The 24,561-nt window shown below is 36.5% G+C and overlaps 1 protein-coding gene across 2 annotated transcripts in view; it reads left to right on the top strand.

Annotated features, from left to right (window-relative positions):
- Positions 1-24,561, top strand: part of CPED1 (cadherin like and PC-esterase domain containing 1) — a 149,685-nt gene that overhangs the window by 44,467 nt on the left and 80,657 nt on the right. For both annotated transcript variants that reach the window (XM_085299718.1, XM_085299716.1), the window contains exons 6-12: positions 3,804-3,960; positions 5,427-5,595; positions 18,155-18,297; positions 19,587-19,659; positions 21,417-21,584; positions 22,617-22,721; positions 23,682-23,851. In XM_085299718.1, the coding sequence (XP_085155844.1) occupies positions 3,804-3,960; positions 5,427-5,595; positions 18,155-18,297; positions 19,587-19,659; positions 21,417-21,584; positions 22,617-22,721; positions 23,682-23,851 (985 nt within the window). The remainder of the gene's footprint in view (positions 1-3,803; positions 3,961-5,426; positions 5,596-18,154; positions 18,298-19,586; positions 19,660-21,416; positions 21,585-22,616; positions 22,722-23,681; positions 23,852-24,561) is intronic.

Raw genomic sequence — 24,561 nt, 5'->3', positions numbered from 1 at the left:
TGTTGTTACCTCTCAGGTATTCTTTATTGTGCATGTGTTGAATCTCATGTAACGCTCAAGAACTCTGAGCCACAGATAAGTAAATAACTTGGCAGCCAGAAAAKGAGGGAGGCAACAAATCATAGTTTTACAAAACATCTGAAAGGCCTCCCTCGTTAGATATCGGTGTAGTTGCTGTTGCCGTCCACTGATCTATTTGACTCTGTGGTGCTTCAATAGATTGCAGTTGACAGGACAAAATTTACCTCCAGTTCATGTAAAAAAGGGGCAGTGTAATTTTTTTGATCCGTAGGTGTTGACTTGCTTTGGTGGATCTTATATCTCTCTTTTACATATACCTCTCCTTGCCCCTCCGACAGTGTGTATGTCTCTGATCTATCTCACCTACTGCTGTGGCTTCAGAGCTAATGTGTGAATTCAACTGGAAAGAGAATTTTCTTACCAGTTACAAGGGCATCACAGAGAACAACCTAGGCAGAGAAGAGATTTTTAAGGTGGAGATTGGTAAAGTGCTTCAAATTAGAGTTTTTAGTTGTACCTTTTTGAAGATGTCAGCATAAGAAGCCTTCTTCCAGSCAGAATTTCAAGGAAGTGATATGTTTTCATTCAAACTAAAAGCTGGTATCCAGTTGAAGCTCCTTGCTTTGCAATAGGTCATTACAAATTGTAGCAGACTGTTAAAGCCTACAACATCTCCTTGGGAAAATAAACAGTTTTAATAGCCTTTTAATTACCGCATAGCCATTTTGAAATGGGAGAATGTTCATTTCTAGTTTGTATCTTTTTTTTTGATCTTAAAAGTCTGAGCTACAAAAGATAACTGATATTAAGATTTGGATTTTTGAAAGAGATAATGCAATCTAATTATCTGGGCATGAGACTAGGATGCTGGAATTCTTGACATTTCTAATTTGGTTTCTCAAAATGACTGACACAATTCAACTGTGAGCTGTCCTCACCTCTTCTATTGTAAAACATTGATGTTATTTCCACACTTCAGAAGGAGTAGTTAATTAACAACAGTTTGTAGAGCAATTTYAAGATAGAAAAACATGTTAATTACYAGAAACAGTAATGGCATTGCATGCTAATTTTCATTGATAATAATGTTGATTAACAAATTTACAACTCTAACAAACACTATTATGTCTTTTGAGTGCAAGAGCAGGGGAAGAGTTGCCATTAGAACTGATCCAGCTGAGTGTGCTGCATTTGAGCACTAAGGRCATATTTTTATTATTATGATAATTGTATTCATTGATTACTAGGACTACATTTATCAAAGAAGGGGATTGACCTCCCTCATTAGCTCTGGCTGAGGATGTGCATGCTCTGTCATCTCAAAGGAGCAAGTGTCTTGTGGCATTTCCTTCTTCCCCTTTCTCCTTCCTCCAGCCACAGTGTGGTGGCTCCATCCCACAGTCATTTTGAGAAACCTAGCAGCACAATTAAAGCCATACTTTAAAAAGAAAAAACATTTTCTCCTTTCTCTTGAGTGATAAGCTGAACAGTTATTCTGTGCTGCCCTGTTATTATTTTAATTGATTTTAATTGATGCATTTTCAGATAGCATCTCAGATAGCAAAATACAGCTTCTGCTCAGTTGTGGAGAGAAGACCTGTCATTGTTGTCCTTTCCATGGTTCAGTTAATGTTGCTAAGTAGCTATGGCTTAATGTAAAAGGTATGTATGTTATAGGAATCTTGGTCTGGAAGCACAATTGTGCTTCCTTTCAGTTGTATGCTGTAGCCATCAAGGTAGGATCTCTCTTTTCTTCACCTTCTAGTCAGTCCTGAGAAGTTGTTAGACTGGATTGCTGTCATGAACTTCCGTGAGTTTTGTGTGACTTTGATCCTACTCATGGTTGATAGACCATTGTCTTGCTGTTTGAAGACCTGCGTCATGAGTTTTGAACTCCAGAGGCTGTACTGGGCTGATGGATGTGTTAGTGCCAAAGTACAGTGGAACGGGGTGCAGTTGTTCTTCTGACTTTGTAGATAGCTACAACACTGGAGGGTCTTTTTTTATTATTTTTTTTTAAGCAATGTAAAAATAAATTAGTGAGAGACCTCTGAAGTCGCCCATGTACTGTGATGGGCCTGTTCGGGATTTTAATAATCTGGTTTTGCCTGAACACCAAAACTGTATAGTCAGACTTTATCCTCTGGGAATAATTAGCAGTTCCAAGTAAGTAGCTTAGTTTGCATAGTCAATGAAAAAAGAGATCCTTCCAGAAGGCAGTTCAGAACCAATACTTTTATTAGTACTCTGAGGACTGGTATCTCTCTCCATTGACTAAAGATGAAGCCTAAAATTGCTAGATTGCTAACACAGACACTTCAGTTAGTTAGCTAAAATGACACATAGSAATAGGTGAAGTGGGACCTTTGAAAATTGCCATGGTAAATGTGGTTTTCTCTTTACATGGTGGATATGGAAAATAATAGCACTTGATTTAGTAGATCTGCTTGCTGTGCCTGTTCAGAAATTGTCTGCTAAATGAATGACCCAATGGGATTTTTTTCCTGTTATCTATTACACAGCAATGTAGTCAAACAGTAGTTGGTTTTGTCTCTGTGCCATCAGTAAACAAAATTCAAATAATTATAGTGCATAACACAGACACAAAGATGCCAATGAGTGTATAATCTTATGAGGCATTGTGTTAAGGAACTGATTTTGATTAGTAAAATTCTCCTGCTGAATAGTGTGTGTAAGACAAAGGACCAGATTAATTTTAGATTCCGTTTGAGCTTGGAGGGCTGAAATGATCTATCTGATGAGCAGTAAATAAACATAGATCATCAAAATGCTATTTTAACAGGAATTGTATGAAAATGAATAATTCTTTTCCTTGATTGGCTGTTCATACCTCATCACCAGAAATACAACTCAATTTTATATTTAATTTCATGCACCAAAGTGGAGACTATCTGCATTGAAAGAGAAGCTATACAAATATCTTAATAAGATTAGCACAGTATGACATTAAAACAGTAATAAGGTCTGTGAACAGCTTGACTTTTCCCTATTACTTAAGAATTTGAAATATCTAAAAGTGAAGTGTGCTAGGGTTAATGAAAACCAATCTGCATGAAATAGTGATGTAATGTAAGGGCTTTGTACCTTTTTATCAACACAGTAGAAACAGAAAACATACACCATCCACAGATTGATATCACATCCCACTATTTTTATTACTATTAATATTCATATGACTCAGTAATCTTGAGGACTCTGGTCCTTCAGTCTCTTCAAACTCTGCTCCCACTGCATTCAGTGGCAAACTCAACCTCCTKTAAGTTTCAGTAACCAACAAAGTCTAGTGTTAAACTGTGAATCTAGAACAAGGATATGTTGTTGTTTAGTGAACTGAGCTGAGCTGATTGTATGATTACTGCAGCAAAGTCCTTTGGTCGTTATTCAGATAAATGTTCCATCAACATCAGTTGTAATTAGAGCATTGTGAGAAACACTTCTATAGAAATAAAGGGTTTATTTTTAGAGGAAGGGGGGGAAGGGAATGCTTTTTCATATGAAGCACTCATGCACACACATATAAAGTGAGAGTTACAGCTAAGGCTCTGAGTTTACAGCTGGAAGAGTGTGCTTGGTAAGTGTAAATTTCTCTGCTTGCAGATCCAAAAGGGTTTATTGTCAGTCTAAGCACTTGTTATTTTACAATTTCAGCTGATTCTAGTACCTCCTGTCTGCCTGCTGTGTTTTGTTCTTAGCAGCAGGAGATGCACTCTCCTTTGGATGCTCTACTGACTGTCTTTTTTATTCCCTTGGAACTTTTTCAGAATTGCACCTCCCAATTGCCACCCTAGAATGCTCTGGTCAGCCTGGGATGTCAAAGACCAGCACCACAGGCAAGATGTCTCAGGCTTGGAAAAACAATGACAAGACACATACTGCACAGCCGTGGTACTTGTGGAACCAGACCAATAGTGCACAGCTGTAAGATATGATACCACACTATCATGAACTGTTTGTGTTTCATAATACATTTCATTGAGAGTCAGGGGAGCAGAATATAGGAAGACTCAAGACTCAATCAGAAGGAGCACTTATATGTACCGTATCTTTTATACTTGTTTCTTTAATAGCCAAGCTAGTACATGTTTTGTACATGAAAACCTAAACTTTTATGCTGAGGGCATATCTACCTGGGAGATAAATACAGATCCATGGACATTCTTAAATATTTAGGTATCCTACCAGCTGAGTCACTTTGTGTTCACATCCTTGCCTTACCCCTACCACAGTCATATATATTCCTTTGCAAATAGACTTTTCATTAAATCAGRCACTAAAAAGTATTTGAGAACTGGCTGTCTAAATGTTACTTCTTATGTTACAGTATCACACAAATATTATGATCTGTGACCCTACTATTTTTCAAGAGAAAGAAAAAAAAATCTCTTTAAAATAGATATTATTAAACTCCCTTAACAGATGGCAAAACTGAAGTGTAGGAAAGCTATGTCTTGCCAAAGATTACACAGAAATGGGAGAAGAGCACAGGATTCCTGTGTCTTTTACCACTAATCACAGTCTTAGAAACTCATATATTCATCCTCTTGTTTCATTTGTTATGAGGTAGATTTATATTCAGAGTTTTTAGCAGAATAATAACCTCATTCGTCAAAATCCCCAAGCACAGTTCAGATTTCCCCAAATAATGAGCTTTTAAACAACAGATTTTTCCTTARGTAATTTTTTTTCTCCTCTTTCTATAACTAATTCTTTTTGTGCAGACTATGGGAGCAGTAGGCCAGTAGCTAGACAGCCATATCAYTCCCAAATCAAAGTTAGCTTGGATAATTCTTTTATGATTAGCTGATTTATTAAGTGCTTTTGCAGTTATCATAGTTTATCACAATATTTGGAATCATAGCTCATGACTTTCCTCACTGAAAGCATTCAGTATCCACATATTTGTGGCCTCCTATTAGACTAGACTAAGTGCTTATTGAAGTGCAGTCTTTCCATAGATTTTTTTTTTCTGACATCACTGCAAATCAGTTGGGTGCTTTGGTTATGCACTTCTGATACTTCAACTTCTTGAATTTCTTTAATATTTTAACCTCCTCTCTAAATGTCCTGAGCTGGTAATGATTGCTTTTACAATAATTACAACTTGCATTTACCCTTATGTAGTCTCAACCATAACTCCCTTTTAACATAGTTACTTTCTATGTGGGGGAGTTAAGATTAAAAAAAAAATGAAAGCATGAAAAAAACTTGATGTAAAGCATTGTCCTAGCCAGCTTGGTTTCATCTGCTGTGCTACTTAACTATGGAAAAAAAAAAAGGCAATTATTTTCTCCTCTAATTTTTATATTCTTATAGCAYATTTTCTTTTTGACAGAGATTGCAGCAGCACTTCCATAATGCTATGTGTAATTATTATTACTTTCCAGGAATCAGCTGTCAGCTCCACTAGACCACAACAATATCCTTAAAGCTCAAGACTTTTCTGTCATTATCAAAGCATATGTGCTAGTCACGTCCTTAACACCTTTGAGGGCTTTCATTCATTCCAGTGGCACTGTCTGGTATCCACACAAGAAGAAGCATTTTTCTGTAAAGGTAACATATTTCATTTCCTAATTGTTCCACTCTTCCAGGCAAAGTGTGGAGACAGAAAGACTAGATAATATGGTTCTTCACTTTTCCCCCTTTCTTATTTGCAGTCCCCAACTGACAGTGAATAGTTTCCTCGTGTACAGCTTTCATTCATCAGAGAGGGGCTTGATTTACAAAGGAGTGAAGAACCAACCTACACAAGGAGGGTTATGAAGGACCCTGGGGTTTGCCTCAATACCAATTTTTATCGCTGACATTTGACAGCAGTTGCAAGGTTGAAGTTTTCTCTAAAGTACAGCTGCGAGGGTCCTGTCATGCTGTAACATCTTTTGCCTGAGTATTGACAGTGTTATGAAAAAGGAAAGTAAATATTCAAAATGTTTTGTTTAGAGTTCTTTTTTAGGTGCAGTAAAACAGAATCAAAGAGGGTCAGAGAACTTTCAAATAAGGGGAAGGAAGAATACCATGGAGAGGATTGGCTTCCCATGATCTCTAGGTTTTATGAGGATGGATGTTTTGCAACTGCTTTAATTGGATTAACTCTGGAGATCTCCAAGTGATTGCAGAGACTCCTCTCTCCGCATGTCTAGTTTGCTCAGCAGTATTACAGATTATCAAGTGTACCTTCTCGTTCCTTTTTTCTTTCAGCAACTAACTATGCTTGCCACATGGCAGCTCTTCATGAAGAAACTACAGTTTTGTGGCTCCTTCTTTTCTTTTGAAGGAATAAAGTCACAAAGTAGAGGTGATATGTCAAGGCTCAAGAGCTCAATGTCCTCTGCAGCACCTGAGGATGGGTATCATATAAGCATCTTTGGCTAGATGCTGATCTTCAGTTTGAATCGGTGTGAATTGCTGTCAGGACTCTTTTCATGGTGGTAGCCTTGTAGTGTTCTGCAATTTTAGCAGTTTAAAACGGTGCCTAGTCTAATCTCATTATCTAGCCTCTAATTCTGGCTATTAGAGAAATAGAAACCTGGAATGCAAATCGTCCCACCTAATTTAAGCACTAATTTTAGAATGAGATGAGTTTCCTGCTAAAAATATTTGTTCCCTTTGACTATCCTGGAGAAGGTGCCTAGATTTTAGGTGGCCAAAATTAGGTGAGAGGAGCCTGCATCCCTTTCTTTACCTCTTCAGAAGCTATGGAAGTCTACAGAACCATACTGTTTTACAATTGTTCTATTTACACTTAGGAAGACCACTTCCCCACTTACAGACCTTGAAGCTCAGTTTTGTTTTATATTTATTAAAATACTGCAATATCCAGCATTTCACTATCATGTCTGAAGCAGGAACTACTTTAAAGGTGAATAGTAGTAAACGTGTTGTGGCTCTGGAAAATAATTCCTTCTGAGAGAATTCTGGTGAAAGGGATGCCGGCCACCATTTACAGAGCACTCTGGCAGCTGAAGAAGCAATAAAAATGACAGATAGAAGCAGCAGCACATATACAGTTCTTCCAATCTGGTTACTTCTTCTGTGGTATTATATCTTCCACAGCTTTAGACACACTTGTCAAAATGGCAAAAATTACCCCAAAATTAGGCACTAGAGAAAGTATGTTTGTAGTGATGTATAGATTTAAATGAATATTAATAAAATGATGGAGAAGAGGATTTAACAGGCTTTGTCTAAGCCTGTTAAATATGGGCCCTATAAAGATCCTGGGAGGAGTCAGTCTCTAGGAGAAGTGTGACGCTGTGTAATACAGCAGTTGGAATTCACTGATAGCCCTACTGGGAAAATCATAATGAAGCTTCTGCACTTGATGAAGAGGCATCAGGCAGAAGGTTCTAGAAAAGATGTTGTCAGTCAGAAGATGATACTTGTGAGGAAGTTTAAATTAAATCAGGGACATCCTTTAGGATGAGATTACAGCAAGTTTCAAATAAACTTCGTGAAGCTGTGAGGTGTTGCCAACAAGGCACACAATGACAGCGCAGTGATCTGCTTTGCTGAACTAGGTAGTGGAGCTATGTGTATTTGCCCCAGGCAGAGAATCTGATCCACTATATTTCTAAGCATTCAGTTTCTGTCAACTGTAGTGTGAAAGAAGGAAAATTGTTCATTACACTATGAAACTCCAACCTGTCAATGGTTAATAAAGACAGAAAGGATCTGTTCTTGCACTGATTAACTTTGACTGATACCTATTAGTGTCACTGGGAACTGAACATGCCTACAGAGGAGACTCTGGTCTTGAAAAATTTGCTAGTGATGTATTTTTCTCTAGAGCAACTGACCGAATCTTCAAAAATGAACAGATGAGAATAATTTTTATCTGCTGTATTGCCACCATAAATATGCTGTCTTTGGTAATGTTGAACAGTAATTCAGAGACCTGCTTGGAGTGTATAAGTCTCTGTTCAGCAGATTTTCTCACAGTAGTACAGTTAAACCGTTATTAATAAGAAATTGATCCACAGTTATGGTTGACTTGGTTACAACTTTACTATCACAAATTCAGTATGTTAAATGTAGAATTTGATCTCCTGTGCACAAACTCCCCTTTGTGGTTGCTGGAGGTAACCAGGATGTGGTAAATAGAAGGAGAGATTCTCAGAAAGATAGATATATATCAGATAATACCCAATAATTTAAAGAGACTATGTAAAGAAAAAAAAAGTTTAATGTATCAAATAATACTCCATTGCTTCTTTTTTAGTAAACTATTGTAAATGATTTTTACAACTTAAATTTACTTATCCTAATCGAAATGACAGGACTTCACAATGACTTTTTGAATAAGCATTGGCTAAATGACAATTCAGGAAGAGTTCAAATGCAGCTTGCTTACCAGCTGCTCAGGTTTTCTCTGGATTATACAGATTTTAGTATCTCTGTTCAGAAAGCAGGCTAAGAAAACAAGCTGATTTCTAGACTGGCATGAGAATTTTGTATGTGGTCAAGGAGAGGCAAAACTGCAGCTCTGGATTTGGGCCGTGGTTGGGAAGACGCAGGAAAGGCAGGGGAGAGAATGGTGTTCTGTCACACAAATATTTTGATGAGAGACTTGTGTAATAGTCTTAATTATTTGAAGAAATTTGGATAGCCTTATTTTAGACCATTTGTCCTTTGAAAAATTAATAATAAAATAAAGACTTTCTAGGTTAACAGTTGCATGTGGTACCAATTAAGAGATGGGTCTCAATCAATGTGTGCAATAATTTACAGAATCACAGAGTGGTTGAGGTTGGAAGGGACGTCTGGAGATCATCTAGTCCACCCCCCCCTGCTCAAGTAGGGTCACCTAGAGCATGGTAGACAGGATCACATCCAGGTGGGCCTTGAATATCTTTGTAGAAGGAGACTCCACAACCTCTCTGTGCAACCTGTTCCAGTGCTCTGTCACTGTCACAGTGAAGAAGTTCCTCCTCATATTCAGACAGAACTGCCTGTATTTCAGTTTGTGCCCGTTGCGCCCAAGTCCGAGTTAATTTAGGGTCAAACTATCAAGATTTGACTGTCAACACTAAGAACTAGCAGTTTGATTCTTTGAAACTAGTATTTCAACAAAAAACATCAGTCTGCTGGTCTTAATAGGTACAACCTGAATGTGTCCAGGCCCAGACTTGTGACTTTCATATTGCAATGGGCATACTCAAGTGAGCAATTTATCTCCAAACACTATGCCTTCATATAAATGGATATTATGCATGTGTATTGAGCAAAAGACTAACCCCTGAATAATTTTACGTTTGATAGAAGCTCTTTTGTGAAACACTCATTTTTAATTAATTATTTCAAAGTTTGACAGACTAGGAAGTACTCACCTCCTTCACCTAGCCGTTAGCCTTTCCTAGCCTGATCCCAGTTTTTAACAGAGGGACACAATTTTATAGACTTCAATTTTCCCTGTCCTGCATCACCTAGGGAGATTGTGTGTGTTGTAGACAACTTTGCACTGCCCCTGCTCGGCTCACTGTCCATTTGTTTATCCAAAATAGACTGTTAAATGCATCCTGGGTTTGAATTCCTTGACTGGGGTACATGCATCACCCTAGATGTCTTTAGCTGAAAATATGCTCTTAAGTTATTTTCAAGTTGTGCAGTGAAGTGAATATAATCAATTAAAGCTGTTTGCTATTGTTTAAGCATGCTGTGGTGTAAGTCACTATGACTATCATTGAAATTCTGTCTCTTGTATATTAGGCATTTGAAAAATGGAATAAACAACAATATTTTTCATACTTAACATATATACAAATAAAACCAGAACAGGATCTATCCAAGAAATAGGTCTTTTAACATGACATGAAGATCTGATTAAGAGGAGAACACTGTGGAGTTTAGCTTGCAGTATTGCCATCGCGTGGCCAGTGTCGATATTACTTGAAGTAATAGTCACAGATACCTAATGTGATATAGAATGCAAACATACACACACATAAAGAGCAAAATATTTAGAAACAGCAGGAACACTCTAATTTTTACTTGTGTTTTATTTTTTGATTGCTTGCTCTTTCCTGTCTCTTAGCAGAAACAAAGGCAAAAGGAAACTGCCATTAACTCTTTTGTTGGATTAGATTACAGGGTTATTTGGGAATAAAATTAAATTTGTAAATTAGGTTCTGTAAAACCTTATCATATGCATTTGGCTGTTCTTGTAAGTAGCCTGTGTATAGAGTAGAGTTCTCAAAGGCTCCTCTTCCTGGGAGATAAAGCATAACAGAGAGGCTATTTCTGTTTTCTGTCCTCATAACATCTTGAACTCTATTTTTTCTTCTCTCACTAATATCATATCAAAAGTGTGTCTGGAATAAGAGAGATCATATACTTGTTTAGTCCAACATTCTGTTTCTGGCAACATCCAGGAAATAAAGTATCAAAAATCGTGTACTTGGTGTGAAGTATAAGGTTTTTATATAAAATGATACTTCCTCCAGGTGGACCAGTTTCTGGCCATCTGCAGTATCAGACACACTGAATTGTAAATGGAATATTTATCTTTATGTTTAATAAACTCCAGTAGAATTTCATGCCGTGCAGTTTTCTAATTGATTTTTGAATCTATTTATGTGTTTGGTCATACCAATAACCTGCTGCATAGAACCTCCACTGAATAATTATGTGTTGCATGAGAAATAACTTTTTTTTTGCTTTAAAATTTCTATCTGATTATATAATTTCATGTCATTAGTTYTTGTCTTAAGAGAAGGAATGAATAATCCTTCTCTCTTTACCTTTTCCATATTTGTTTCAGTCTATCATAAAGAGAATTAAAATTCTTCCTGGAGTCTTTTTCTGCTCTTCTCAATATAATCGTTTCAGTTTCCGTAGTAAGAGCTCTTACTAGACCTATTATTCCTTGTAATAAGTATGTATGTCGGAAGTAAGCCTTTTCTATCTTAACCAGCTGCATAGCTCTCTGCTCTTTTCCTCGTCCTCAGATTTAATCCAGGCAGCTCTGTAAGCAACCAGCTTTCCCATTCTGATTCCTTTTCTCATCTTTTCCTTTTTGCTTTCCAGAGTATCTTCATCAAGCTGAATGAGAACAGCTTTCTCTATTTCATGGCATTCACTAAAATGAATATACGTGCAAGACTGGGACACTGATTTGTAGTATGCCTCAAGTACTTTGTGCTGAAAGCAGGTTTCTTCTCTCTCCTCCCCAAAGACCACACTTCAGATAGGAAAATAAAACACTATTTTTAGCTTCCATATGCATTCCTTTCTTCTCTTATAATCTGACATGAGATTTATTTTTGATGGCAGCAACTCTGGTTTGGTCTTTGGTAGAAACAAATACAAGTTTTAGAGAAATGTGTACTTCTTTCAGGATCTTAGGACTTTATTCTCCTGGAACAGCTTGTTTTAAAGGTCCATATTTGCCTCTCACAATGATTTGAGAAATGCTGTTAGTAAATTATCTTTACTGTTCCACTGAGAAGTTAGTGCTGGGATTGGGAAACCATTCTTAGTTCAGTCCCACTGAAAGGCCCTAATTTAGAGGTTGCTGAAGCTAAGGAAAAGCTTGTAATTGACTCCAGTGACTTTGGACTTGGTGTTAAGAGCAAGGATCTTTAGAGGAAAGCTTACTCATGGCCTTTTCTCCTTTTTTTCCCCAGTCAAAAAATAAGACATTCTGGGGCAACCACTGAGGTGAGTGGAAATTTGACCACTTAAACCTGAAATTAAGAAAAAGTATATCTTCCATGTAAGTAAATTAAAATAGTGTTAAGGAACAAGATTTGTTTGCCCTGAGCTATTAAAGAATCTTTTTTTAAAAATAGCTTGTTTAAAGAAAAAAAAAAATATGCATAAGTGGGAAATTTATTGTATAAACTAGCTGAATAATGTCCTGGCTTCCTCCTTTATCAAGTGCCATGTCAGAGGTTCAGAGAAATGGTATGATATAATAGTAAATCAGAGGTTGGAATAAACAGGTCTACCTGAAGCTTGTACTATAAAGTTGTGATAAATTGCTGCACTATTATTTTCTCTGTGATATTTCTGGAATCATTGTTTTTGATTATGAGTGCATTTTTCATGCCTTGTACATCTTACAACTTTTTCTATATACTGGAGAGACAGTGTGTGAGGTCTGTCTATGCTAGCAGACAGTATAGGAGGTAGTTTCATTRCAAATATGTTTTTTCTGGACTACTACATGGAACCAGTTTGTATTCCTGCAGACACATTAGATATTGAATACCTCCACACGTATAGTCAAAAAGATTTGTGTTTATGTGCAAATGGATGTTTCTGTATCTATGAACAACTACTTACACCCAGAAGTATTTGGACTTAGTGGAGAATTATCATCAAATATAGATCCACTGCAAAGATGAATGTGCAAAAATGAATTGAAAATACAGAGTTTATGCTGAAGAAGTTATCAGAGATTGACTGAGTTGTTTCGAATGAAAACATGCTCAGCTATTTTCAAAGAGAGGAGGCTACCCKAAGTCTTTTGCATTTTTGTAGACCCAACCAATTAGAAATACAGTGACAGTTCTAATTGCCTGGTAGAACGATATGGAGAGGACATCCTCATTATTTCAAGAAGAGTCAGTTTTTGAAACTGAAGGTCATGCTTTGGTTTCCTTAGAAGTAAATATTACCCTCAAATTTGTTATTGATAACTTTGCCATCTAGTTTTGAAGGACACAGCCAGGGACAAGTAAGGTCCTTTCAAAATGTATGCATACAAATCCTATAAAGTATGATGCATCAGATTCCAAAATGTAAACATCAGTATTATACTGAATTATTCAGTAGCTCCCATGGCCTTTCATCTTCCATCTTCTTGCTTCTTGAGGTGTCAAGTGGTGAGTTCAAAGCTTAGCTACAACTCCAAAGGTGAGATATTCTTGCAGGAAAAAACTGATCATTTAATTTGAAGAAAATCAATATTGAATAAGTTAATTGATTAATTAATGACATGTAATTAAACGGCATCCAGTGAACTATGCACTCAGAATTAATAGCAGTAATATGACAGATAAATCCCAATATTAGGCACTTTAAAAAGGTTAATAAACACCTCTACATTTCTAAATATCCTTCCATGAGTAATCACATGCAATTTTAATCACAGATAGCCTCTACCTATTTTTGTGCACATCCGATTTCACAGGTAGTGTGGGTTACAAACACAGCCTCCCGCTTCTGGGCAAGCAGGTTTCCCATTTGACATGAGTGCATTTTACATATGTCCAGATCATGTGTACTCATGTAGGACCCATGCCAATACTGTCTTCTAATGCACATGCCGCTGAGATAGTCCCTCATGAAGTGACACACATACTCCCCAGGTTTGTCCTTAACTCCTGCACCCTGCGCTTCACTCGCCCAACTGGATACAGGTTGCTCATGGATGGACAATTCTGTCTGGTCTAGACAGAAGTTGTGATGCCAGTCGGCTGACTTCTGGCAGTGTCTTGACAGCTTCTGTTCCCATTCTGAAGTCTCTCCCTCCTACTACAAATTTTTATGCTCCTTTTATACTTTTTCTCAAGCTCACTCATTGCAAGAATCATTTTGTAATTTCCTGGTTACTGTTTAATGCAGGTGGTGGTCACTTTCCTCTTTAACCTGGTCAGTTTGGGGCAAACAACTGCCCAGACAGTTTTGTATGTCCCAGTCATAGAGATTTTGTTATCCTGGTGATTTTTGTCAACAGTGGGCTGTGTGAGCATCCCCAACATATACTTCTTTCCTGTCTTCAATGTATATTCCTTTAGATTTCTGTATAATCACTGAAGTGACAGAGCAGTTTTAGCTTACAATTAATTTCACAGTTTTGAGATGTCTACCTTTAGAGGACATAAATCATGTTTTTCAGTGTCTATATCCTGCAATGAAGTATAGAAAGAATCTAGACATTTAGTTGGTACAGAGATGTACCATGTAGTCTTCCAGGGTGGGATTTGTCTCCACATTATGACACTTAAATGTATTCATGTGAGCTGCGCTTCTGAACTTGAATTACAATAAACAGAAAGCTAGTCAATGCAATCAATGAATGTAATTGTTTTAATTTTTGATTTATTCCCATCACTAAAGTTAGTTAAGGAGAATCTTACTCTTTTGTCTTGTCATGAGGCAGAATTGAACTAGAAGGCAATCCCAGAAGGATTACTACAGTTTGTTTTTACTACAGTAAAATTCATTATCMTCTTCTATAGAGTGTTAGAGTACTTCGGTCGATGCTGTACCTGTTGCTCAACACACTCTGAACAGGCCTCTTAAAACGAGGAGTGGCAGTAGAGGAGACTGGAATTCTGTTGGCTAAATCAATTCAATAGCCTCTTTAAGGCAAAAATCTTCAGCTAACCATTCAGCTAGCTGGCCTAGGCTGCCCCAAAATCTCTCCTCAGAAATTCATTTGCAGAAATCATACCAGAGGAGCATCTTCTCAACGGAATTGCTGCAGTAACCATAACATCTAGCTCTGTGGATGGCACACTCTTCTGCTCTCCTTGAGTGTCCATGAGTCTGTACATGAAGGTTGCAAATGGGAATTCTGTTGTCAGTTAAATTCTATCTTTTCTGTTTATGGGGCCTTAAACTAATGCTTCAAGGTATCTTTTGAGGAGTCAATAGAATCCATGTCCCTGAGATAAGAAGGCTTATTTTAATGACTGCAGACTTTAAAAAGTGAATATCAAAGTAGGAGAAGAAAGAGCATTTTAAAATCAATATTGAGTTAGCCAAATATTTCATTTTTTTCARTGGCTTATCCTAAAGCAAAAGTAGTTATCAGAGAGCTGAGTAAATGAGCTGAGCTTATTTAACAATGAGTTAATCTTAAGAATATTTATGTTTCTAGTTCATTCTGCCTTCAGAGAAAATGTGTGCTTGATCCACGTAATTTGACTGCATTTACACATTTTCTAAAAGGCATTATATAAACATGTGCAACATACTGCTGACTGTATGCAGCCAGCATGTGGATGAACATTTTTAAGCTCCTGAGAAGTTCTGTAATTCTATATACAATGGTGTCATTGTACAGTATATTTGTGCATGTGTGCATTAAGTTTTACAGCCTACTAAAATTTAATCCCTATTCCTTTACTCAAAAATTTGCCAGCCAGAGGTCAGCTTTCTCCCAGAGTAAATTCCTGAGATTCTCATCAGATTTTTCCATTCTGTCCTTTTTTGTTATTCAATGCTGCTTTTAATCAGATTCAGTCAATAATGAAGTTGAACCTTGCTGTAGTCTGTTTCCTTTGAAGGTGAGAGAACAAGCATCGGTAGTGATCATGTGAAGTAACTTTTAACATAGTGAGTTTAAGATTTTGCAGTGGAATGGAAATATTTATAAGTCTTCATTGGATGATCTTTTAGGAGAACCTGCAGTTCCTGCATTTTTTCATACTTTATTATCCCAAATATGTATGCTGTACTTTTTTTCCTATCAGTTGCTGAGTATCCTTTAGAATCCTTTGGAGTCAAACTTAATCTGGACTGGTTTGAATAGGATTTTTTTCATGAATTAGAATCAAACCTGGACTATTTATTTTTCTGATGTCTTTGTTGTCCTGAACTAAACTGACTAAATATCTATTTTCAGCTTAACCTAAAACCTGACATCTTCTATTGAGGACCTGTTGAGCACTTGATTTTTTCTAATCTACCTAAGCAGAGCATTATCTGTAATGCAATACCTAGGAGAAGTCAGCATTATTTTCATGCCCTTTCACTTATAGCCAACAATACACTGTGAGTACCAAAAGGGCCAAGCAGCCTGTCTTCCTAATTCTGGCTAGAAATATATGCATTATGTATCTGTTATGTTGCAAGTGCTCAGGAATTGATTTAGTTAGAGGAGCAAATGAGCCAATGGGGCTTTTGTCTGCCTGTCTTGTCCTTCCTCCCAATAATCTCCATCTCTCCTTACAAAATTATCCAGCTGCTTATGTTCCCTGCACAGAGAAGCAACATGTCTTCCCCCTTAGCTTGTCAGTACCCACTGCTAGATTTAGGAAATTAGAGAAAAACTGCAAGCTAGTGTAGGAGGAATGTCAGTGATGTCCAGGATCTGGCTGATAAATTGCTTCTTTGTAATCTTTATACTACCTTGTGGGAGAACCACAGCTTTAGTGATCTTAGTGTTGAGGAGACATATACTCCCTCTCCACCTGTTGTGACAGTGAAATAGTGTGTGATCTGAGGATATGCATAATCTCTTCCTACACAGCAGTTTCAAAGCTCTTCTACCCTAGAGATTCATGGAATTGCAGTACAAATAGAAAATGGTCTATGACATAAAAATACAGAATGATGTATTTAAAGATTGCGACATAATGCAAATACCCAAAGGGCAAAGTTGAGGTTGTATATGCAATCGTTACTTTGTAATTTCCTAGAGGTCAAAGTTTAATTTTACAACCTTAGTAATATATAGGGTTGTTATTTTTTTTCCTATTGGAGTTTCAAAAAGCTTTGTCAGAAGCAGAAAATAGAGTTCCAGGCATTACAACCTTCAGCCTACATCTGTCTGTGCATTGGACACATTTCTTTTGGTTAGTAAACCTTGGGAAGGGAACTACTTGTTAGAATAAAACAAGCRGTGATAAGAACAGGGAGACAACCAGACCAACTTTCTACCTGTCAGTTATTTAGCAGCACAACAATATGGATTTACTGGCACTGAAGAGAGCAAAAAACAAAGGAGGGTCACTTTCTGTTTGCTTCATTTCCCATATATAAACAATGATATAGTGTCATTTGAAAAGGGTTTAGAGTGGAAAGTGCTCATTGCATTAACTGCAATATGCTGCCCGAACAAAGCTTAAAACCATTCATCTGTGCCAGTGCAGACGAGTATAGTTGACAGCATTTGTGCTCCCAGTTGAAAGCTCCCATGCTGTCTAGAAAATTCTTTGGACTCTACTGTACAGTAATATGTTATAGGGAGATCTGGTGCCAGCACAGTCAGTGCATAATGCTGTGGATCCAAAATACCACTTAGATCTTTGCATAGACTTCTGCTAAAGGCCAAGCAAAGACCTGCAGTGAATACCTGATCGTGACAAGGGAATCAAAGGCAAATAGAGAGATCAGTCCCCTGCGGTGCTGCCTCTGTGCTTCGGTGATGTTTCCCTCGCAGAACAAGTAGGACTGGATGGTGACAGAAAATATATAACAGCTTTTCTAGTCAATTTAGTAGAGCATTTTATAGAAATAATGAGAAATTCTTCCTGAGTAGCAGCACAAAGCATCTTCTTTGCCTGCCATATGTGCTTTTTCTCTGAATAGAGTGCTTCTACACAGTATAGATGTATGTGTTTGGTAAAGTAGTATTACTAAACTATCTAATAGTTTTATATAGTTTAGAAATTAAGCGGTTCTGTGGTGTGTGATAACTGTAATGGAAATATGGTTCAAATGCAGCCCATTTCTCTTATTAGCACAAATGATCAATGCAACAAAACTGCCTGCATGCCACTCCTCACTGCAGCTCTGTGTTGCTCCAGTTCTACTTCACTGTACCTCTATCTACAGTGATGCAAAGGGGGAATTTGTATAACTGATGAAAGCAGCTGAGACAACAGTGTCAGGCAGGCCTGTGAATATGTCACTGGGAGGATTCCTGTAGCTGAAATCCTTAGCGTATTCCCATCAAAGATTCACATCAAAACATAGGCTGTGCTCACCAATCATTTTTGCAGCATAATTTTTCTTATATATTCGGTTTAAAGTTTGTTAACTTGAGATAAGAATTTGTAGTCAGAATTCAAGTATGATAACCCTTGGCACAGTATGTTAACTGTGTGTGCTGTTACCATGAAGTTTTACTGTTGAAGAAATAAAGTAAGTAAGTGTTGCATTTCTGTTGCTCAGAACCAGTTGATAGTAAAATACAAGCTTAGACTGTGCGTCAGCGATATTTTTAAAGCCATTACTACAAAGTTTATTTATGATATGCTTATTTATAAACAACAAGTCATTCTGTACTGGAATACCCAGTGGAGCTTTTAATGTTACTTTTCATTACTGTGGGAATGAATAAAAATGAAAGTTGATGTTCTGAAGCAAGCTTTTTAAAGCATTATCTTATCCATTGCTTTAGCATAAATGTGTAAAATATATATAAACTTTTTCACAGCTGCAAAGATTTTTTGAGGTGTTCTTCAAAAGCAGTTCTCCCCAGCAAGCCTTTAACAACATGAAGGAAGCTATAAGCAAACTCCTACTGATAACTGAGGTCTTCAGTGAATCATCTGCCTCAGGACCAAATTCTTTAAATCAGTAAGTACCTTGCAGTGGTTATTGCTGTGCTTTTGTCAAGATAGCTCCCTAGAACAGAACTAAAAAACTGTGGAGGATGCATGTCCTAAAATAACAAACTCTCGTCTATTTCATACTTCTTAATAAAATGAAGTGAGGACATGTGCTGTATTTAGGGAGTAAAGCTCTTTAATGTCTAGTGTTTCTGATGTGAAAAGGTTATGATGAATACCTAGAACCATATTATGTGTCCCAGTTAAGTGTTTCAGGCAGCACAAATGAACAGAAATCACTCGAAAGCAGGCTAGTACAAACGTATAAACGCTGTATTTCGCTTCAGTGAGTCCTCTGTCATATGTCAAATGGTTAAAATCAGAGAAGCCCCCACCTGTTTTGATCTGGCTGGGGCAGGGAGTTTGAACAACAGACAGTTGTGAAATACTTGGTAAAATGTATGTTATGAAGTATACCTGGGCAGCATTGTTCACTTTTATCGGTGTTAAATCTTTGTACTCACTTCTGTTAAGGTGTTCAAATCACTATACCTAGATCAACATGTATGTGTACTATGTTAATTTATTAAAAATATTATTTATTCTATATATGCTATATCACATCTCTGACATTTTTACAGCAATTAGCAAATATGCTACTATTTACTATGTATTATAAAGTTTTATGTATTATATAAAGCTATTTTAGAATCCAGCTGTTTTAGTAGCTGTACTATAAAGCTCATTATCTGGCTTATGCAAATTGGGAATAAAGCTTACATTGTGGGTGAAGAGGATGAAAAGGAAGTGAGGAGTGTAACAGGAGTAGAACTATTTTGACCATGATCCAAACTCCAATATTTGTTTACCAGCAGGATGGGTACCTTTTAAGTATGTAGCCCCAATAATTGCTTAGAGTTTGTGGCCTAGGCCTTTAGACATCTCCACAGTTGCAGCACAGATCCTTAGGTTCAATAAGTCCAGAGAGTTTTGCTTGTTAGATGTCTTCTGCCCTCCAGATGTCTCCAAAGCATTTGTGGGACTTCGTTGTCATCAAAAGACATTTCCTCCTCTACTGTAGTTCCGCTCCGTCACTGCTTTAGAAGTCAACCTTATAAATAGTCTATAACACTTTTTTCATTAGCCCAGAAGGTGATTCTCTTTCTGTTTTAGGTTTCTGGTCCTTCCTAGAAATCTTGCTTAGACTGCGTTGCTTGCTTTCTCTGGGCATTCACATATATTTTCAGTCACTGTAGCATATATTTCACAATAGTAACTAACCTCACTGAGTCTGATTCCTGTTACACTCTATTTCAGATGCAGCCAATGTTTTCAAATGCTAACCTTTGATATTGGATTCAACATCTCTATATATCCAGTAGTTCTTGAGGTAAGCAAATCCTACTGCTTTTCTTAAGGATTTTTTGTCTCCATGAGTGCCTTAGATGTTAAAAGTTTACCAAATAAAAGAAGAAGAATTGCTTGACCCAAAAAAATTACACCAAAAAAGAACGTAGCAGGGAACCCCCTTTGATAGTTGCCCTCAAATCTCTGAGAAATGTCCACATGCATGAATATTAATTATACATGGAAGTGGAGAGTTGCTGTGGGAGAAAGGTTGTTAATGGACAGAGTTGCTGTAATGAAGTTCACCGTATTCAATTGTGTTAAGTTTTCAGTTTTAGTAGTACAGGCTATCACCTCATTCACCCATTCTGACCATCAAGTAAACAATACTGATAGGAAGCGTTGCATGCAAGGAAAGTGAGGTATTAACTGTGCCAGAACACAGCTGACGCGAAGAAGTTAAAATACCACAAATACCTTTTAATAAAAGTTAAAGATCACCATGAATTGTGCTGTACTTCTTCAATCCATGACCTGTTCTGACCTCCATGATACTACTTTCTGGACTGTTCTTGAAACCCTCTAAACCAGAGAAAGGGCAGCTGTGGCATAAGCTCCTGTGCCATGTTTGTACCTCTTCTGTCTCAAGAATAGCCCAGTGCACCACAACGGTTGTACTGCTTTCCAGCTGCTTTTCATTAGTCTTTATATATACATAATAATTGTATAATAAAGTATGCATATAATATCTTTGTCCACATCTATCATACACAGAAAGCTAAAAAAGTTTTGCGAAAATATATCCAGCAAAATTACAGGAGACAACTTTTTAAAGTAGTCTTCATTTAAAATCTGTTCAAGTTGCTAATAAAAACAGTGCAGTCAATCTCTTCAATGCTTCATAAACCAAGGCCCTWTAAATGCACAGGAGAAATGGACTTGGGAACCGTGAAGACGATATCCTTAATTAGTCTAAAAAGATGTTTTTAGCTGGTAGAAGAAATATGACATGTCATCCTAGTTTTGAAGTGTTCATGAAAATTAACTGTAGATTGTAAATAAATTCTTTTCTTCATGAGAAATCCTCTTCTTCATCCCCTAGAAGTCAAGCTGAAGTATACTTAAAACTATAAACAAAGCAGAATCTTTTAGTAGACCTGTCATATTTACCTGACTGCACAGTTGTCTCAACCATCAATTATAATAATGCATAAACTTCAAGTAAATCAGTAGTGTTAAATGGTTTCCTATGAAATAATAAATAATTACTCTAATAAATTAATAGCTGTTAATTACTAAGCATTAACTGACATTTTAGTTTGAATAGTATCCCCTAGAAGTTGAAGTATCTGTACGTCCCATATGGCTTAAAGTTGCTTTTATGTTTATGCTAAAATACTAATTTATTTATATTTTATAAATATGAGTTTGTTCTTTGTGTTTATATTTTGTAAAAATTGTATCTTCATCAGTAATAACTTCTAAATACCTAAGTTTTGTAAAGGATGTGTTAATATTTGAGCTGACATTTTAATTTTTTCATTAATTTTCAAATCAAACACATTTAAGAATAGCTATCTTAAATGAGAATGCAATATTGTACTCTATCCACTGGAGGTCAGCAAACATTATGGTGTGTAGTTGTTACAGAAAATATAGTTACACATTTGTTATATTATAATCCTGTTTTATGTATGTTATTATGACCTTTTTGTATAAATACTTCTAGTTTGGCATAAAAGTTTTGGAAAGACTGGACTAGATATATATACTCAAAATTTCTACATTGTTTTCCATTAGGTGCATGATAACTTTGATTTTCAAGATGAAGATGAGTTGAATATTCAGGACCAAACTTACAGGGAATTTATTTTTGAAGATACTTTAAAATTTCTCTTATCTAACGAAACCTCAACTTCCAGTTTCATAGAAGCTTTACAAAATGTATATGGATCAACTACGAGCAAGGTAGCTAATTACACCTTTTTCTTATTATTTCTTTTTAAAAAATATTTCATTCTAAATTGCATTTCACTAAGAAAATGCTGGTGCCAGATTACAGAATGAAATATTTATTTCAACATAGTGCTTTGTTTCTGAAGTCTCATGATTTTTGAAATCATGAGAAAAATTATAATTATATTGGCCAATGGAATTTTCCTAAGCAAAAATTTCGCTCTCAGAGTATGACATTCTCCAAACTAYAGTACTTTAAAGCTGTTTGTAAAGCTGTAACAAACCATTTGCCTGCCTGTATAATTAATTTTTGAAATGGTCTATTGCACTACACAGGTTTGTGTGTTTTTGTAAACCTAGAATAGACTAACTGAAACAAGTATGTACATGAGCATCAGAATTACATTTGGTTTCTTACATTATATCTTGTTTTGAATGCAAGATCCAATTACAAGTTTTTCCCATTTGTAGGGTTCTTATTATATCTGAATTACTTGTGAAACCTGTTTCTGACAAGGTGGGATCTCCCTTAGCAGCCTTTCTCTCAGTCTGGGCACTAGTAGGGGGCATTTCTGAGGAGCTTCCTGTTTTCAGTGCTTATAGGGATAAAACTATCTGTGAGACCACCACCTTTCTGTCAGATACAAATAAAACAGGCTCATGGATTCTAAATTTATGGCAGGATGAAGTGGGAAGCCACACAGGTATACACAGATACAATATGATCACCTAACTCTTTTTTCCTAAGGATTCTAGACCATGTTTCAAACTGTCCACTTCACTTTCTATATTTTGTACACTTTCTTCCCATAATAATTCTAACATGTCAGATTCTTTTCTACACAAAACTAACGCAAAGTCTAYTTAACAGTAGACTGTGAAGTGGGAAGACCTATGAAGGAGCTTATTTGTCGTGAATTTGAATGAGGTTAGACCAAGTTCGGAGATGCTGTAGTTTGTCCATTTGATCACCAAAGGGAGTAGGACTAATGAAAGCACATTACTTTGTGTTTTCTTAAGTTAATGTTGTCCTTTCCTTCATAGGATGGAACCTACCAGAAAGAAGATGAACAATGTTTATCTTTAGAAGAAATAAATTCAATTAATAGTTTTGTAAAAGAGCTGAAGAATCTTGGACAATTTAAGCTGGTAAAATAAACAATTTTGTTATATTTTATACATATTTAATGCAAATCTGTTAACATTTCTCCTTGAATGCCTTTCTCTACTCTCTCTGGAACATGCATCAAGCCAGATGGACAGGGAAACTGGGAGGTCTGCTAGTTTTATTTTGGAGTGTTTATGAAAATAAAAGTGAAAGAGAAAAGAAAAAAATAGAAAATTAGAATTGAAGATATATCAGAAAGGACAGCTAAACAGAAAGGGAGACTAGAAAACAGAAGAAAGGAAAAGAAGGAAAATAATGAAAACAACCATTTAATGAATTGGTGAGAGAGGAGAATAGCAGTGAAGCAAAACAGGTATAAATGGAAGGACTGGAGAGAATTTACTATTGAGATCATGACCAGAGAAAAGAATAGTATAAATAAAAAGATGGCAGAAAAGCAGACAGCATATGTTACGTGCCTTCTCCTTCACACTTTAAATGAGTTCATTTCTTGAGAAGAATGAAGAATGAGAAATAAAAGCTAGACACTGCAGCTGATGAGGGAAATTGCTGTGAATTGAGAAGTACACAGGAAAAGAAAGATCAGCTACTGAATCTGTTGTTCAGAAAGTCTTCATGTTATAAAAGTAGCTGGCTGCAGAGAAGAACATGCAGATACTGAGGGTCAGAAATAAAAAAGGACTGAGTTTGTAGTGTCTGTATGGATACTTTTTTAGAGGAAAATAGTTGTCTACGTCTGAAAATCGAGAGGCTTTAGAAGGAAAAGAGACTTCCAACTCAGTACCAATAAGCCTGATTTGCAAGGGTAGGCAAGACAGTTATTTTCTAGATGTGTGGAAAGAACATTAATATAAGCATGTAACATATAGATGCGTAATAATATTTCTATATACTACATGCAGTCACTTCTTATGCTTTCTCACTTCTTTGGAAAAATAATATTATCACTTACAGTCCCTAATCAATGTCTCTTTTCTCAGCTTTACCCATCTGCTGCACCCAAAATCCAAACTTTGCTGCATGACCTTTATCACCTGGTAGACCCAATGAGGCGTCTTGGTTCAGTCCTGACTGTACATTGGTTGCTTTCCAGTTTACTTGAAAAGTTCCAGTTCATGACAAAAGAGTCACATACAAATTTTGCAGAATGGTAAGATGGCTACTATATAATATGCATATTTTCTCAACAGATATAAATTAGAATAGCTCCAGTGAGTGCCATGAAACTTAATCCTTTGGTAGATGTAGACAGATTTACAGCATCTAGAATGAAGGTCCATCATCCCATCATGGAGCACTGCCAGCCATTCTGTCATTAAGGTTCCAACTAGGTTTCCACAGAGGGCACATTTTCCYCCTGTGTTTCTCTAACACAGAATATTCTGGATTAGAGAATTAATTGGAACTACAGTAAAAACATTTCAAGAAATATGAAGTGAATTACATGGGTTGTTCCTGAATAACTGTAATTAGGAATATTTACCAGACAAATTTTACCAGGTGATTTTTTTCCTAACAAAATTAGGAGTGTTTACCAGAGTTAAGACTATCTTTTAATTTATTCATCAGTTAAAGACAAAAATATGAACAAAGAAACTAAAATTTCAGATGAAGATTTTTCTAAAAGAGGTTAATATTTTGGAGTTGCTCTAAACTGTCAATGTCCTACAAGAGACAATTGAAAGGGCACCCGTACTCTAAGAACCTCATTTTAGCTCTATTTTAAAGCTGAAAAATAATGACAGGATCTGGATCTGTTGAGCTTTTGGCAAGAGATTTTAACTTTCATAAAAAAAAGGAAAAAGGGGAGGAAGAATAAGAGGGAGGAAAGGAAGGAGTTAGGAATGAAGGAAGGGAGGC

Source organism: Rhea americana, unplaced genomic scaffold (genome assembly GCF_003343005.1).
Source record: "Rhea americana isolate MKP2758 unplaced genomic scaffold, rheAme1 scaffold_152, whole genome shotgun sequence".
NCBI classification, from domain to species: domain Eukaryota; kingdom Metazoa; phylum Chordata; class Aves; order Rheiformes; family Rheidae; genus Rhea; species Rhea americana.
The sequence above is the reverse complement of the archived record's forward strand: the minus strand, read 5'-3'. Positions and strand labels throughout refer to the sequence as shown.